Source organism: Tauraco erythrolophus, chromosome Z, assembly GCF_009769465.1.
Source record: "Tauraco erythrolophus isolate bTauEry1 chromosome Z, bTauEry1.pri, whole genome shotgun sequence".
NCBI classification, from domain to species: Eukaryota; Metazoa; Chordata; class Aves; order Musophagiformes; family Musophagidae; genus Tauraco; species Tauraco erythrolophus.
In genome coordinates, this window is record NC_141496.1 from 2,760,334 (window position 1) to 2,778,544 (window position 18,211).

The 18,211-nt window shown below is 45.2% G+C and overlaps 1 protein-coding gene across 1 annotated transcript in view; it reads left to right on the forward strand.

Annotated features, from left to right (window-relative positions):
- Nucleotides 1-18,211, forward strand: part of MYO5B (myosin VB) — a 133,553-nt gene that overhangs the window by 64,673 nt on the left and 50,669 nt on the right. The window contains 5 exon segments of the mRNA XM_086629200.1: nt 1,503-1,652; nt 2,304-2,401; nt 5,534-5,620; nt 14,406-14,517; nt 15,649-15,860. Of these exon segments, the coding sequence (XP_086485326.1) occupies nt 1,503-1,652; nt 2,304-2,401; nt 5,534-5,620; nt 14,406-14,517; nt 15,649-15,860 (659 nt within the window).

An 18,211-nucleotide genomic window follows, 5' to 3' on the forward strand; every position in this document is an offset into this window, starting at 1 on the left:
ACTCCTGTCTCCGTTTGGGGACGTGGCAGGGAGCCAGGCAGCCCTTTATGGCATGGGGCTGTCGTTAGTGTCTCTGAAGTGGTAAACCCCTGTGCTCTTCTTGGGATCTGATTGGAAATACACCCAAGCGGGGCTTTCGGAGGAGCCTGGGATGGAGAGAAGAGCCTCGCGTCAGTGTTTTTGCATGGACGTGTCGGGCACATTGTGCCATGGACAAGGGAAGCGTGATGCTCGTGCCCTCCCCCACGGATGCCAGTGGTGTGCATGCTGCTGGGATGGCACCATGGATGCTTTGGCAGTGTCACCAGGCTGGAGCCCAGCCCAGCTTGGTGATAAGTCAAATCCCACCTGGTGACAGGTGCATACAGCTCCTATGAAGACAGGCTGAGAGAGTTGGGGCCGTTCAGCCTGGGGAAGAGAAGGCTCCGGGGACACCTTCCAGCAGCCTTCTAGTACCTACAAGAGCTACAAGAAAGCTGGAGAGGGGCTTTGGACAAGGGTGTGTAGTGACACAACAGGGGGCAATGGCTTTGAACTGAAAGAGGGCAGATTTAGATTAGGTCTAAGGAAGAAATTCTTCCCTCTGAGGGTGGTGAGGCACTGGCACAGGTTGCCCAGAGAAGCTGTGGCTGCCCCATCCCTGGCAGTGTTCACGGCCAGGTTGGATGAGGCTTTGAGCAACCTGGTCTAGTGGCAGGTGTCCCTGCCCATGGCAGGGGAGTTGGAAGTAGATGATATTGAAGGTCCCTTCCAACCCAGACCATTCCATGATATAAGAATTTACTGTTTGAACGTGAGTGCAGCTGTAGCTGGAACCTGTGTGGGCACACAGCTGGAGTCGAGAAGTAAAAATATAACAGCCCTCTGAAGCAGACCAGATTTATTGTGACTTACTAAGTATTCAAGTTCCTGAGACTGGTACAAATTTGAAGATCCTACTTAAAAAATCCAACAGCGTTGACTGTATTTACCAGCTCACCTGTTCTCCTGTTTATGAAGCGGAGATGCCCCAGAAGCCCCAGGCTGGGCTAAATGCTGTGCTTTCAGGGCTGCAGAATGGCAGTCCTGCTGTTGCCTTGCTAATTCACACTGGAATGCAGGTTATTAGTGAGGAAATCCTGGTGTCTCTTAATTGTTTGGAAAAGCAGGGTTGCCTCTGGAGCCATGATGGGAGCAGGCTGCTGCTTGTCCTCATGTGGAGGTGGGCAGCGTCCTTGCTGCCATCAGGACTGAATGAGGAGCCTTGATGATAGCCATCTTCTTTTTCTGGCTTGTTTGATTTAATGTGCACATTTCAAGACTCGATGAACTGCAAAAGAGAATGGCCAAAGGTCCTGCTGGCGTGGTTTGTGTAGGCAATGCTTCTTGATTTCCCTTTATTGCCCTTTTTTCCCCTTCCTGCTTTAAGATGGGGAAAAAACGACCACAGCAATGCAACTTGGGTGGGCTCATTCAGCAGAGATGCAGGGCCAGAGGTGCTCAGATGTTGTCTTTTGTTTTAGTATCAAATCGTAGCAGACTTATTCCAAGATGAGGAGGATGCTTCACCCGCCGCTTCCATGGGAAAGAAAGCATCCAAAATCAGTATCCGTTCCGCCAGGCCAGTGACCAAAGCTGCCAATAAGAAGCACAAGAAAACGGTGGGACACCAGGTAACGTATAATATGAGCAGGCTGGTCAATGGCAGGTGAATCCAGATACATTTTTACAGTTCGGATCTTGTTTCTTCATTTTGAAGCAGAGATGAATGAAAAGCTGTTGAAGAGGCCTTCCCGTGACCTCTGATGAGGACGGGCACAGTTTGGCTATTGCATTTTGGACACCTTCTAGCAGTGTCTCTGGAAGAGCAGGCTCGAGTAGTCTTGACTGGAAGGAGTTGAGGCATGGTTTAAGGAGGGTGGAGACCACTCTGGGATTCAGTGTGCTGTATCCCAGTGTACTATGGTGCTCGTAAATTGAAATACCTTGAGAAAAAGAGCGTTTTCAACCCTGAGTGGACAGTCAAGCAGTGCAACAGGGGCTCAGAGAGGCTGTGCTGTCTCCACCCTTGGAGATTTTCAAAACCCAACTGGGCAAAGCCCCAAGCAAACACTTACTGCTGTTATACGTCGTTGAGCTGGAAGCCTTTAACCCACCAGTGTCTTCTCTGAATTGCTCCTGCATGTGCTGGGCTGATGGGAAGGTTCACGCTGTGTCACATCCAGAGGCCAGCACCGCAGGTGGTTTCTTGCACTGCCTGCCAGCTTGGGTTGCATGACACAGCACCTCCACCCCTCCTCCAAAAGAGTGCTTTTGTCTTTCAGTTCCGCAGCTCGTTGCATTTGCTCATGGAGACTCTGAACGCCACCACCCCACACTACGTGCGCTGCATCAAGCCGAACGACGAGAAGCTCCCCTTTAAGTAAGTGGGCTCTCAGATGAGTGTTCAACGTTAGAGCAACAGTGTGTGCTTTGGACTTTTCCTCTAGCTAAAGAGATCACTCCTCTTGTGATGTCGTTCCCATAACTGGAAGGTCCCAGTAGCTCGCTGGAGTCACTTCTCTTGGGTTTCACGATGTGGTTTTTTGTGCCTCTGAAATGAAGACTAATTCAGGTCCTAGTAATTCACAGATGTACTCTGCTGATATTGAGCGTCCTTGCTTTGCAATGATAGGGTCTTTGTACAATTTCATCTTAGAATTGCTTTGTTTTGAATAGTCATGGTACTAAACAGTGGAAAGTAGCAGAGATAGGAATGGAAAAGTGGAGATAAGCAGTGTGCTTGCAGAATGGCCTGTGAAATGAACAAAAATGTCTTGGTGCTTCCAAAATAAATGTGGAAAAAGTAAGGACATGACTTGTATCAACTTCAGGCAGGTTTCCAGATGAGTGAAGAGCTGAAGCAAAAAGCCAGTCTTGATCTTCCTCTGTAGTTCGGGGGTGTATCAGAAGCTGTGAACACTGCTAGCAAATAGATGTTATCCTTGTTTGACTTCTCAGATGACGTATTTGTGCCTGATTTTTTTCCCCTGTAACTTTGAAAAAGCTTGGCTGTTAGTACGCAGGGACCTGATAGATCTTGTGATGTCTGTTACAGGCTCTGACGTGATCTGCAGGTGGTGACATCTAAGAAAGCAGAGTTGTCGTTGTGACCCATAATCAGGGAGGCATTGCCCTCCAGCTGATCCAGGGCAGTCTGAGTGCTCCTGGTGGGTCATGTCACCTCGGCTCCAACAGCGTCCTGCAAAGGAGAGCGAAGCATCCATACAAAGAGGCTCACCCTTGGTTGTGATATGCTGGTGGATATGTATGGACCAGGAAGCTTTCCCAGCTTGGCAGCATAGCTGCCCCAGCTTTTGAACATAGTAGGGACTGGAGACCTCCTAAAGTCTCTTGCAACCTGCTTTACTCTTATTCATACTTTAGGTTCTTGGTGCCAAGATAAGGTTTGTTTCTTAGGGAGGTGGAGAGGTGTCAGACTTCCAGCCTGGAAGAAGTGTTTTAACCACTTAGTGATATTTGCTGTGTCTGAGGTTGATCCCTCATGGAGAAGACTTAAAAGAGAGTGGTGCAAGGGGAATACCTGACTTCAGCTTGTACCTTCGACAGTTTTCCTTCCAAACTCTGTTTTGTGCAGGGCTTGTGATCTCTTACTTGGGTTTCCAGGCCAAAAGCAACCTGCTGGGTGCTGCTGCTTGCCATGGCACGGAAAAAGACTTTATAATAATGTGTATTGTCCTACTTGTAAGCTCCTTATTTCAGCCTCAGCCTGTAGCTGTAGTTGTCACTGGAGAAGGTCCTGACTTTCCATGCTGATAAAGCACTGTAGCTGGTCTGGTTACTGCATCTCACCCCCACGTTGCAGAAGATTCCCCTTATGTACAATGTGGATTGCCCTGGGATCTTCCAGGACTGAAGCTTCCCCATCGGTCTACCAGTCCTACTTATTTATTCTTACGGAAATTGTACCCTTGTGGATTCTTCCTTGAAGTGAGTGACAGCCAAGACTGATTTTTCCACCCTGCATCATGTTTATGGTGTTGTAGAGAATAACTTGCTGTAGACTTGACAGGTGCAGGGAATTTAAAAATGCACAGAGTAGCAGGGACCTATTTCTTATGCTACTTTTGCACGGCAGAGGCAAAGCAGAATTATTCATGCACTCTTCACCGGCCGGTATAAATACTTTGGGCTTTCAGGACAGGGCAAGCAGGTACCTGAGAAGATTTTGTTCCTCAGCCTTATTCTAGAAATCTAATGCAGCAACTATGGACATATACATCGTATGAGTCCAAGCTTGATCCATCGACCTCTTCCAGAGTCCAGCATCTCGAGCTGGAGACCTGGGACCTCTTTGTGCAGTCGGTGTCAGGGGTGGAAGGAGAGAGAAGTGATGGGTGATGCTGGTACCTGCACTCTGTGCAAAGATAGACTGATCTGAAGGTGGGTTCATGCCAGGAGCAAGAGAGAACTCTGCCCGAGTATTCAGCTGAAGGTTGGCATGAAGTTTTTCAGCACAAATTGCTGACGGAAATGAGAGGGATAATGCCTCCTAAAAGGAGGAAGGTGGACAGCTGAGAGCAGGATTACCTTGAATTTCCACATGACACCTACCAAAGCCCTTAGTCAGGAACACGAACACTGCTGTTCTTGGTAAACTTATCAGTCTGCAAACCCATGGGATCTGTTAATTGCTCAGTTTTGGTATGGAATTTAATTTGTCAGATCTGTTTTGCTGTTAAATTGGATTTCTTTCCAGAAATATGTTGTTGCCCTTATAGCTGCAAAAGTAATACTGTCTGGTTCACCAGGCAGCCTGTGATGGGGTCGCCTGTTCCCTTCTTTATCTTACTTGTGTTGCTTTATGTAGCTGGGTAGGTTATGGCTGTAGAGACTAATTGCAGCAGATTGTTGCCTTGTCCCAAGAGTACCTCTTGGCATTGATAGCAGGGCAATAGCAAGGTCTATTGCACTTGAAAAGCACAACGTCTTGTGACGTGGAGACAAAACGTGTGACATCTGTGCAGCCTGTTCCCAAAGCAAGGCATGGGATTTGTGGTTATACAGAGGTCTGCAAGGGAATGGCTATGGACAAAAGCCATCCGCAGATGTGTGGGTTTCTTCAGCCCTTATACTAATGATGAGAGCAGAGCTTCTTTCCACAAATCAGAAGCTAACTTCTGTCCCTGAATGAATCACCATCAAACTGTTCCAGGCCATAGTACGTTTTTCTTGCAGCATAGTGTACTGATGATGCCCCATCCCTGGAAGTGTTCCAGGCCAGGTTGGATGAGGCTTTGAGCAACCTGGTGTAGTGGAGGATGTCCCTGTCCATGGCCGGGGGGTTGGAACTGGATGATCTTTGAGATCCCTTCCAACCCAAACCATTCTGTGAGTCTAGGACGGAATTCCCTAACATGTACTGTGTATGTCAACAGGTTCAAAATTAGAGACCCGGCAAAGGATGCTAACATAAATGCTCTCGTGGATGCTTTAGATTGATGATGTGTGCTCCTCCTCACGGTGTTAATCTCTGTTTTAAATATAATTGCAGATTTGATCCGAAGAGAGCAGTACAGCAGCTGAGAGCTTGTGGAGTGCTGGAGACCATCCGCATCAGTGCAGCTGGATTCCCGTCCAGGTACCGTGCCGGGAATTTGGCATTGTGCTGCTGGCGTGTTTTGCTCAGCCAGTCGTTATCTGGGGCAATATCTGGGGAAGAAAACACTGATGTTTTCAGGACAGACAAGGTTTATTTAGGCTGTTTTGTATCCAGGATAGATTTTCCCCTTTCTATTTTTTATTTTGCAAAGCCCCCTCCGACTCTTGCATTCCTCGAATCTAAGGGATGCGTTGTCGAGCAATGAGCTGCAAAGTGAGGCTGCTGGAGATGGTGGTGTGCTGTGTCCAGCGTGTCAGTTGGTGCTTTCAGCTTGGTCCTGAGGAGCAATTTGATGTGATGAAATCTCTGAAAATGCTGGTGCATGGCAGATGAATGAATCCAGCTTTGATCCCGTACGGAGGTGGACAGCCAGTAACAAAATAACGTCTCTGTATCTCCTGCATCCAGCTTGCCTGGGAACAAGGATTGCTTTGGAGGACTTCTCTGCTTGCCTCAAGCTCCCCATATAAAATCACCTGGTTTTGTACAGTTTGCTTTCCTTTTTTTTTTTTTTTTTTCTGACTTCAGACATCAACTGCAATTGTCATTTCAGCCCAAAAAAATGTTGTTATACTTGCAGAGAAAGAAAATAAAGGTCGTAAATTATTATTGCAGTCTTTCACACCACGCATCCAAAGCGTAGTAGGCTTCAAACTCCTGCGTCTCCAAAAGCAGAAGTTATGGGTGGTATGACTCTTTCTGATTTTGACACAAAATTCCAAAGAGGTTTTTTAGGGCCTAATAAATGAGAAAACATAAACATGAAGACGAGAGGGGCAAGTAATTCTAAAATGCATCAACTGTGTTTTAGTGCCAAGCAGCTTTGTGTTAATGTCAGCATAGCCATCAGCCTTTTTATATGGAACAAAGGAGTTATAAATACGGTCAGTGAAGAGTCGGCTGAGCGTGGTGCTGAACGCCATGAGGAACTCCCTGTCCCAGTTTTTGGGGAGGATTGTGCTGCCTATTGATTACTGTCATCTCGTGCAAAGCTGCAAAGAGCCTCTGACAATTGATGGCAGCTTCTGTGCCTTGATGTGGGATGGCTCTGCTGCACTGAGCCCGTGTAAAACCTCTGTTGGCCAGTGGCCTCCACGGACAGGCAAAAACTGGTGATGGGGATCTCCCTGGCCAGCTAAGCTCAACTGTTTTAAGACGAGGAAAAGAGAGGAAAAAAGGAAAAAAAAAAAGGTCCCCGGAAACCAATTTTCCCTCTCCTCTGCCAGTGTGCGAGGGTGGCAGAGAGGCGAATGGAGATTTGAGTCCTCCTCTTGGGGCTCTGGCCCTGTTAGAAGACCCAGCACCACGTCTGACTCCCTTCTCTGAAGTCTTCAAGGCGTTTGTGGAAGTAAATACTAAAAAATTGCTCTTAAATTACATGATCTCTAGGGCACAGGAGAGAAATTGAGAACCAGCCCATGGGATGGATCTTTTATTATCTTCTTTGTTAAAGCAGCTGCATGCTCAAATCTGTCTATCCTCTTGAAGTGGAATCCCTGAAGCAGTGAAACAGCTGTGGTTTTATTTGGAAAAGGCCACATAAATGCAGTTTTACACTCCCTAAGCAAGTAGTGGTGTTCCCCAGTGCGGTGGATGCTCCTGGCTCTGCAGCGATGGATCTCGGGAGGTTTGGGGTACTCTGACTTGAGGCTTGTCCACAGTTTTGCTACAGGTCTCAGCATAGCTGCAGGGATACCCTGTTCCTCTCCATTCATCATTTTCCTCAAAATTTGTCACGTTTTTCCATCTCTGCTCACTTAACTCTGGGCAGTTTAGACCTTGCGACACTAAAATCGATGTATAGTTAGTAACTGGGGAGGGGGAACACAGGGGAGAAACCACTGCAGCACCTGGAGACCAGCCAAGATCTATTTATGGCAAGTAATTGACCGGTCTGAAGAGACCGCTCCATCCCAAAAAACTCAAAAGCAGTGCTTTTGGCTCTGCCTGCGCGCTTTTTGTTATGATGTCTTTTTTTCCCAGGACACTAAGAATACAAAACTCTTCCACCACTGCAACTTGTCAGCTTTTTTTCTTCTTCTAGGGTTAAAAAAAGGGTGCAAATAGCTATTTCAACCTTTCAGAGTGACCTTCTCCAGTTCAGTGTTTGGGATGCTTCAAGGACAGATTTTTGTTTATTTTAATTTTTCTAGAAGATAATCGTATAAAGGAACAGCTCTGTGCTAAATAAGAGACTCGCTTTGGGTTGTGGTAGTTCTTCACCCTCCTTGGTGATAAAATTCCAGTCTTGAAAAGCCAGACCTAGGAGCTGGGCAATATCATTGAAAGATTGTGAGTAATCTGTATATTTGAATTGGCTTTATAAACCAGCTTGGCAAAAGCTGCTTCCACGGGATCTTATTTTGTGGGAAATGTAATAGATGTTTGAGTTCTTTCTGAGGTTTTACGTGCGTGAGATCAGTCTCAGTTTTCATCACAGCAAGCATTGGTTATTTCTTCTCATTTCCTTATGTTTTGAGACAAGTCAGATTATAATGATTGATTAAGGATCACCCAAAAGGAGGGTTGCTGCTTTAGGTTTAAACCCTGTGTGGAGGCTATACATTTAAGCCACTCAAAATAATAATGGAAAACTTGATCTTCAACAGTTTTGCTTCGCTTGGGTGTGAGCAATTTACCTTCAAAGCAAGAGAGAGTTTTCAGAATGTTTTATGTCGAGAAATGTTTTCTTACAGAAACAGGAGAACATGTTTATTTTCATCCTGTAGTATTTACATCTGAATATTTCCCAGCATACTGTCACAAGACTAACTTCTGAGAGGGATGTGGCTTTGGGTCAGAGATCTCTGGATAAAGCCACCTTCTGCTCTTATCTCACCATCATGGTTACTTTATGGGTTGAAGAATGGAATGTTTTGAGGCTTCGGTAATTTTTTTGCCTGGTTCCTTTAAGCAAAAAAAAAAAAAAAAAGTTTTAATATAATTTTCAGTGTTCTTTAACCCATGTAAGACATGATCTATTCCCACCAAAAGATGAGGTGTCGTGCTCCCCGCTTTGGGTACGCCGGCTTGATTTTGCCATTTCCATGGAATGCTGCACTCTGCTGCTATCTCATGTAAATTGGAAAGGTGTTGTTTGGTTTGAAATGTTACAGAGCAGTTAAGAAATCTATTTGTTAGCATGGACATAAATGACTGGTGATGAATGGGCTGTCTTAAGTGTGTAGATAGTAAATCTGTCATCAGCTTCCGTGGGTAAAGTATGGAAGGTGTCTCTGTGCTATAAACCCATTCATCTTTGTAGAAACTGACTAGGTAAAGATAATGCTATAGAGAATTAATTGGAGGCTATACAGAATTAATGGATGCAGCTCTCAGTTAATAACAAAATACTCTTCAGAACAAGTTTACTGGGTTTGGCTGGGACAGAGTTTTTTCTTTTTTAGCAGCTGGAAGAGCTCTGTATTTTGGATCTAGTCTGGGATTTGTCATGAGAAGAACGTTGACAGTGCACTGATGTTTGCAGTTGGTGCTGAGACATCAAGGACCTTTCAGCTTCTCATGTTGTGCCAGTGTGCAGGAGCACAACGGGCTGGCGGGGAGCAAAGGGTCCACAACTCCTTCCTTAGGATTTGGACTTAGAGATAGGATTGAGGTTCAAATTAGGCAACAGAATGTTCCATATCATGCAACGTTATGCCCAGTATATAGAAGAGAGTTGGCGGGAAAGTTTGTTTTCTCGAGTTCTCTCTGTCTCTTGTCACGGAAAGAAACCATTTTATGGTTAAGTCGTAAAAGCTTTAAGCTCTTATTATACTCTTCCTTCCAGCTCTTTGTTCAGTGCTGCTGAAATATCATTGTGGTCACCCTAAAACAATAGATTGGACATATTTGGGGCAGTTGCTGGCTGCTTGGAGAGACGGTTTTTGGAGGCTTCCTCGGGAGTCAGAATTTCACCCCTGGTTTCTTACCTGAGCCCTCCCTTTAATGACAAGGTTGTAATAAATCCAACTGGCTCTGCTCTTGAGTTCCTAGCCCCACAATTTTGGGCAGTAGCAGCCCCTTTGCTTTGCACCTAGTTGTAGTTTTGTGTAGAGCATCCAAACCTTGTGTTTTTTTAAACCACGTATACAAGGTTTAATTTGGGGCGTGTGTTATGGCTTATTTCCTCTGTCTAATTGCTGTAGATGACAAAGAAATCGCTGGATTGACCAAGTCTCCTGCTCCTGGCCAAGCCCTCAAGCATCCTCCTTGCTGCTCAAGCCCAGGGAGGTGTGTTTTTTTTTTTCACAGGCTTAAGTTATTTTCCTGTGTCCTTCCATTTGTTTTATTATCTCTTCCCTTTAGTTATCTGTGCTGACTGAAAAGGAAAAGTTCAATGTTTGAAGTTGGTTGTGCTTGATCTCAGCCCTGAGATTTTTTTTATTTTTCCTTGGGAAAGTTTGAGTAGTATCTGTCCAGTCCTTTGTGCCTCTTTCTCCCTCTTTCTCAGTTGTTCTGGTACAAAAATCCTCCTGGTTACAGCTCTTCACCTTTGCCACCTGTCTGGATGTTATAAATTGATAATTGTAAGGAATCGTGTTTATTTAGTGGCCCTTAGTGATTTCCATCAACCAGCACTGAGGCATGCCTGTGTTGTGTGGCAGCATCCTGAAAACCTGAGTTCTGCTTCTAATTTACTACCCGTGGTCAAGTTGAGCTGAGGTGTGTAACCTTCCCACAATCTCTCCTGACCTGACGAGCTGTGGGGTAACTTGGCTCAGCTTTTGTCTCATACTGGGAATTGCTTTGTGGTCTGGCAAGAGGGAAATAAGTTTTCTCTTTTTGACTTTCCTCTGCTGAAGATGCAGATGTTGAACCCAAAAAACCCAACGTGTGCGTGCACAAGAATAAAAGAAATGGTGTGTGCACCAAAGCATTGAGCTTCGATATTTCTGCACCAGAGAGGTCTCTCTTGTAGGGCTGGGGACGGCGTTGGTTTCTCTCAAAGCACATAGTTGTAAGGTAATTTTATACTGCTTTGAGCCTGAAGTGGTTTAACCAGGGATGTTACATTACACCTGAGTGCTTTAATTGTTCTTTGTCTGGCGGGGAATCCTGTAACAGCACCTCTGAACGCCCGCAGCTTTCCTTTGCTTGTGAACTGGGACGGCAAGTGTTCTGGTGAAACTCCTGATGGACCGTGGCAGAGATTTTTATCTTGACGTTCTGTGGACAATAATACAAGCAGTGTGACCTCAGGACTGTCATCTCCTGTGAAATCGTCGAGGACGGTGAGAGCAGCCAGGGTGAAGCAATGTGGTGCCATGGAGGTGTGGTGTTTGGCTGTGAACCTCTGGGAGATGTGGATAGAGGACTACGGATGCCACCAGCCCAGCAGAACACCCCGACGGCAGTCAGTGAGCATATTCCCTGCCAATTCCAATGCCTCATGTGAGACTTAATCCTAAAAAGTGAGCTATCTGTGTTAAAGGTGGACTCAAATGGAAACGAGTGAGAGTCAGTTTTTACCACCATGAAATGAGAGAGACAGGCTCCGAAGAAAGACCCTCAATGTAGTGACTTATGATCTACTCTAAAGGAGTTTCTGCAGGTGTCTGACTCCTGTTCAAAAGCAGCTGCGGGATCTCCATCTCTGTCTCAGTGCAGGAAGATGATGGATTTTGCTGCTTTCTGCCCAGATTGGACCTGTGCCCTCAGCTACGCGTGTTGCCTCTTCGCCATCTGCTCTTTGCCAGAGGGGTCCGGGTGGCACCTGCAGGATGATTTCTCCTTCTGCATAGCAGTAGTTAATAATATCAGCCCCTGAATTGACCCTGACACGTTAATGGGAATACTCCCTCCTCCTCTTTTTCTCCCCGCCAAGCTCTCCCTGGCTTGAGTAGTCCCTGAGCCAGGCAGGAGATCTCCAGCATCGCGCGCTTGGCCGCGCGCCTCCGGCACTGCCTGCTCTGCTGCTATCAGGTTTGATCTGGAGCCGTGTAAAGCCTCGAACGTGCTTGAAATGAAAACAGGTTTTGTTTGCATGAAGCAAAAGGATTAATGCACGGGTATAAAATGGGAAAAGTAATTATAAAATGAAGGCATTTAGAACACAAAGAGAAAGGAAGTTTGGGCTTAAACCCTACATGGCACAAGCCGAAGTCTTGCATGATCTTTTGAATTCAGTTTTGCTGTACCTCACACTAGAGAGAGCTCCCCATAGTAGGTATATTTTTTTTTTTTTTTTTTTGTCATAATCCAATACTTTTGGTCATTCAAGAGTGGGTAGCCTTGGCTGTCTGTCCCCAAGGCTATCCCATGTAGATGGGGATGCAATGTTCACTAAGGCTGGCTACTGCAGAGCTGCTCAGAGCAATATGAGCGTGGGAAACCCTCTCATCACAGCTCCCTTCTTGTTGCTGCCTTCAGGAGCCCTCCATTTACCTTTTGCTTCAGGAACAACATTAAGGACTCTCTGTAGTTGTTGCCGTTCCCATATTCTTTGCCAATGGTGTCCTGGGTGCAATGTGTCCATGCAGGAATTGCACGGCACTTGGCAATCTTTAATTATTATTATTTTCTTGCTTTTTCTTCCTTCTCGTTGTAAACATTTTCTTCTCCTATGTTCTTTTAATTAAAATATTGCTTTTAATCAAACTGGCTTTCCTCCCGTGCTGCATTTTCTGATGTGGATCTGTGTTGGTCGTGTATTTTAAATTGTTATATTTCTGGTATGCCTATCTTACCAAATATCCCAGCTTCCAGCCTTCAAGAAGTTTCATTAGAGATTGCATCAGCAGTTGGACTAGATGATTTTTGTGGATCCCTTCCAACTGGACTATTCTGTTCTGTTCTGTGAAGTATTTTATAGAGACGACAGTCTTGAACACAGGAGGTGCTCAGGGTGCTGCGATGTCTCACCCAGCCCCACCACTGCAAAGTGGCCAAGTATAAAGACCTGTCACAAGCATTGCACTTGGCAATTCGTTTTGCCTTTCTTCATCCCTCTCTTGATGCCCAGAAGTGGAAAAATAGGAAGAATTGGGTGTGATAACACAAAAATAAAGGCATGCATGGGGCTGTTAGGTGGAGGAGGAGATGTTTCTGTGTGGCTGCTCTTCATATAGTGTGTTTTTCTTCTTGGATGCTGTCCTAGTTTTGGCTGGGACGGAGTTAAGGTGGGTTTTTTTAGTAGCTGGAATAGCTCTGTGGGTTTTTTTGATTTAGTATGAGATTTGTTATGAGAGAAATGTTGATAGCACACTGATGTTATAGTTGGTGCTGAGACATCAAGGACTTTTCAGCTTCCCATGTTTTGCCAGCATGCAGGAGCTCTACAGACTGGGGCGGGGGGCAAGGCCAGGACAAAGGGTCCACAACTCTCCTTGTGATTTGAACTTGGACACAGAGAGGGTTGAGGGCCAATTGATTCAAATTGGCCAATGGAATTTTCCGTGTCGTGCAACGTCATGCTCAGTTTATAGATGAGGGTTGGCTGGGAAGTCTTTCTTCTCAGGTTCTCTGTGTCTCTCACTCTCTTTTTGAGCCTCTCACCCCTTCCAAGATTGCAGTTTCGGGAATTCTCTGTTTCGAGATCGTTTGCTGGGACGGGATAGGCTGGGCGTTGGTCGCCGGGCAGTGAGCAGTTACTTGATGCATCACCTGTTCGTATATCTTACTATTATTTTATATATTATTAGTGTTTTAATAATTATTTTTTAATTTCAATTGTTTTCTTATATCAGCCCACAGTTCCCCTTCCCTTTTCCCCTTCAGTTCTCTTCCCTATCCCGTGGGAGTGGGTGAACGAGTGGCTGCGTGGTGATTAGTGGTTGGCAGGGTTAAACCACGGCAGCTGCCGGAGCATCCATGTGGATGAGGATTGGGCTCACAGATGGTTTCGTTGAGTGAGGGCAGAAATCAAAATCTCTGCAGTTCTCTCCCTGGATGTTTGTTATGCATGGTCTTTTGAAATAACAGCGGCGGTGCTTGACAGTGCTGGAAATTCCTAGTGTTTTAATTAAAAACTCAGGTTCTGAGAGGTCCGTAACTCACTGTGTTAATTTGGAGAAGGCTGAAACTTGGCAGACACTGAGCCAATTTCGGAATCCAGTCTGCAGGCTCCACATCTAACAGCGGTGGCAGGAGATGATGTTTCCTAGCAGTAAGATACAGTGCTCTAATTTCTTCCATTAGTGTTACGTGTTTGGGAACTTCTCTGCTGGTGACAGTGAGATATCTTCCATGTGGCTGCTTTGTCTTTTCAGGTCCAAAGACTTCGAGTTTGTTTTAAGGGTCTCAGCCACAGACTAGAGTGATGGTTAAATGAATCGACTCAAATTCTTATTCAACAGAGTTTGGAAAAGCAAAATAAGGAAGATTTTCTATTTGATTCATTATCTATTGTCTTATCAAGATTGCTTTTTAAAATATTTTTGGCCAAATCAGGAGTTCCATGATCCCTTCATAATTAGCATATTGTTTCCGAAGGGAGCAGTTTCGTTGCGTTTGACTGGCAAAGTGCATCAGCTTGGGAAGCACATCAGGAGGAGTGAAAACAAGGTGATCTGTGGCCTTTCTGTTCCAGGCTAGAAATGCACAGATCAGGGCGTTAAGTAGCAGGGAAGGGGGGCTGAGGCTGGGGGTCAGGCTTTAGTGACCTAGCTCCTTTCAGGTGGCTTCACGTGATGCTGAGGGTGGTGTTGAGAGATCCCTCGCTATATGAGTTTCATGTTTTGACTCGTCTCTCACTCCAAAATGCTTTATTTGAAGGAAATAATGCCCAGCATGCTGTCTGATCCTGTGTATGCTTTCCTTTCAGGTGGACCTACCATGACTTTTTCAATAGGTATCGTGTTCTTATGAAAAACAGACACCACTCTAAGACAGGCAAGAAGCAGCTCTGTCAGGCCCTGTTGGAAGACCTCATTAAGGTGAGCTGGGACCAAATCTTTGGCAGTGATTTCTACACCATGAAAGTTTGTGGCTTTGATATGATTTGAATTGCTCTTCCTATTCCTGCTTCACCTGCTGCTCGTGCAGGTGCTCGTTCAGTCTCGGCAGCCTGGGGCTTTTTCCAAAATGAGATAGTCTTGCAAGGAGGTAGCGAGAGCCTGTGTGACACGGGATCTCTTGACTGCAGTCAAGCTGAACGTGCTATTTCTGTGCTGCTGAAGTCCAGAGTTTGTTATCACTGACTCGCATGAGCAACTGCCCGTCTCCAGAACGCTCATCCAGCTCCTCCATCCAGATGTAGCTGGAGCATATTTTAGAGGTCCAGCTTTGACTACTGTGTACAGCATCATGAACTTTAGTCAAAGTCGGTTCAGTCACCCCATCATTAAATGTCTCTTTGCAGAAACGAGTAAGTGAAAAATACAGTAACAGCTGCATCATGATGTGTGGGAGGCTTCCAATGGCCTCTAATATGTAGAAAGACCCTATAGATTGGGACTTTTTACCCTTTGATGTGTAAGAAAATAAGAAGCCTTTGCCGCCACCCCCTTTCCAAAACCATACTACTCACTAACGTGCATTGTTTTTAAATTGGAACTGTGCTTGTAAGGGTTTCTTCTTGTTGTCTTGCTGTTGAGGAGCCCAGAATGTGCACAGCATCTTAGACAGGTTTTAATTTTTGATCCTTGTTTTCCTCGTGGGATTTTGAGGAATTTACTCAGTTGGGTTCCCCTCTGCAAAGGCCGTTCTCCTTATGCACCAAGTGTTTGTCTTGGCTGCAGAACCATTTGCAGTGCATGTATGACTTTGCAGATGTAAGTTTTAAGATTTCTTTCTCAAAAAAATTATTTTTTTTAATGTTATCTGGCGTTGCATTGCTCTATTTAACTTAAAGCCAAAAAAAAACCCCCAAAACCCAACCAAAAAAACGTTCAAAATTTGTATAAATGTGTGGAAGTTAAGACTGAATCCTTGTGCTGCATTCCTCAATGGGTACTCAAGTACTTCAGAGTCTAATTCATTGATTTTAATTTCCTTTATGCTTTAGGGGGACGAAAAAGAGTTTGCCTTAATTAATTCGATTTTGTTTCCTTTATGCTTTTGAAAAGGATCCAGACAAGTTCCAGTTTGGACATACCAAGATCTTTTTCCGTGCAGGCCAGGTGGCATATCTGGAGAAACTGCGAGCGGATAAGTTAAGAGCTGCCACAATCATGATTCAGAAGACGGTGCGGGGCTGGCTGCAAAGGATCAAGTACCAAAGGCTGAGACAAGCTGCAATTGTCATCCAGCGCTACGTGCGCGGGCACCTGGCGCGGAGGTGGGTCCTAGGAAGCCCTTTGAGGAAGGGCTGGGAGGTCAAGTAGAAACAACACTTTCTGAGCACTTCTATTTTCAATCCGTTCCATCTTGTAGACCTTAAGCTTTGGGGCTTCTTAGGGGAAGATCACTCTGCATGGAGTGTTGCCTTCCAGCCCCATGAAAGCAAGACCCATATTATGCATGTAGATACCACTATGGTGGATGCTTCTGTGCTGAAGTCAGAACTTGTTCCTGGCCTTTCTCTCCAGCGTTATTTGGGGGCAGGAGATCAAAATGCTTTGCCTCAGACTGGTTTTGTATCTGTATTCATTTAATTTCTATGTTCTGGGGCAGGGCTATAGCATAGGCAGCTAGGCTGTAATCAGATGACTAAAGTACTCTGAGATATTTAGGTGAAAATGTTTCACAGAACTGATATTTTTCTGCGAATACCTCTGGCACAAGGCATTTGGATCGGCCAGTAAGCGTTTTGCTAGTTGGTATGCGCTCCTCTTCTGCAGAGACCAGGTTTGTACCTCCTTGATACCTCAGAATTGATTTACTGTATCCTTTATAATGAGAAAAATCACTCCAAATCACTCCAATGGGGCTATTTACGGAATAATAGAGCTCAGAGTTTAACTCTCTGTGTGCAGGAACCTCAAGCTTCCTCGTGTCAGCAGCTTGCTGGGGTTTCTGTAAATAGCATCGCATTGGAGAGTAGGCTGGTAGCAGATGTGAGGTTGCTGTAAGGAGGCAGTAAATCAATTTTTTAGCATCTCAACGCACAAGTCACCTTGTATCTTGTGCCCCTTATTCAAGTCAAACACTGCCATTCTTCTGCATCCAGCCAAGCTGGCTTCAGGCACTTTGCAGATAGGAACAAGGAGTAGATTCAAGGAACAAGTCCTTTCAACTTTGTTTCTCTTCTTGTTTTCCACTTAGAGAAGGTGTGGTGTGTTAGCTATGTTGCTTGGTTTTGAGCAGCAGTATTCTCCCTGGCTCCAAGTTAGCATCAGCCCATCAGAAGTGCTGCTGCACAATTAATTCTGCTTGCACTTGGGCAACGTGAGATGCTGCCTGTCCTGCTGCACAGTCACTTCACTCCTGATTGCTGGATAAGTGTCGATTTCTATCCGTTATTGAAGCAACCAAGGGGGAAGAACTTCCATGTTTCTTCCAGGGATTTCCTCTAAATCATACTGTATTTTGGAAGAACGTCAGAGATGCTATATGAATTTGAGATACTCTTTGTTCTTGTGAAAGGGATTGGCTTCTTGGAGAATCCAGGGATGAGAAGGTCTCAAATGAGAAAACTGGGCAGTTTGGCGGCTTTTATTTTAAAACTGAGCTCAGACTTTTCTTGTCCTAAGAGGTCCATGTAGTTCTCTAGGCCAGTGGCTGCAGGTCCCTCTGCAGGAGGGACAAGGCACGTGAGACCTAAGCAATAAGAGGCAGGTTAAGAAAAAGGGAGATTTGGTGATTAACTTTAGCCTCTCTGGGCTCTCCATGCACATCTACAGACTTGGACTCTACATTTGGCTTTGCCTCAGCCAGCCATCCCTCTAAGGAGGGGAAGACGAATCCCTGGTGATGTTGAAGTGTTGAGGTATGAGCTAAAAGAGAGGCTGCAAGCAGATGTGCAGAAACCACCTGCTGTAGTGTTTCTTCAACATGATTTTTCAGGTCACCTCTCTGAGCTGCTTTCATAGCCATGGATATCATTTGAGTAATTCTTTTCTCTTCTCCTTGGAAACAGACCATCCCTTGTCCTTTTTAGCAAGCTCTGGTTCTGCAGGTCCCAATGAGAAACCTTGGCAAAAAGAATATATAAGCCAGTCCCGTATAGCTCTTTTAGTTTCAATATACTTTTCACAAAATAATTGGATCAAATATCTATATAAAGCTTCATGCTGAGAGCAATAAACGAATCATAAATTCAGCAAAACAAGCTAATTATCAAATTAAATGGAGGTTTTATGGGCATTTATTAACCCGTGTAACAGCAAATGGAACATGAATTCAGTTGCAGAATGGGACCGTGGAGCTGACCACGTCCCTCATTATTTACTCTCTGTGAATTGCTTGGGGCTCTGCTCATGAATTTTACCAAACCAGTGCACACTGGTTTAAATGTCAAATCAATTTTCTGCCGTTTTCATTGAGTTGGTGGATACCCTGTGCAAGGCTTGCTTTTTATAGTTAGGGAAGTGATGGAGCCAGCCTGGACGTTGATTGGCTCAAGTACGTAAGGCAGAGAGTTCAAACCAAGGGGAAAAGATGGAAAATATTTGGTTTTAATGCTGTTTAGGAATAATGAGGTGTGTTGATTTCTGGTTCCAGTGCCCCTGGATGCTGTCTGATCGCATA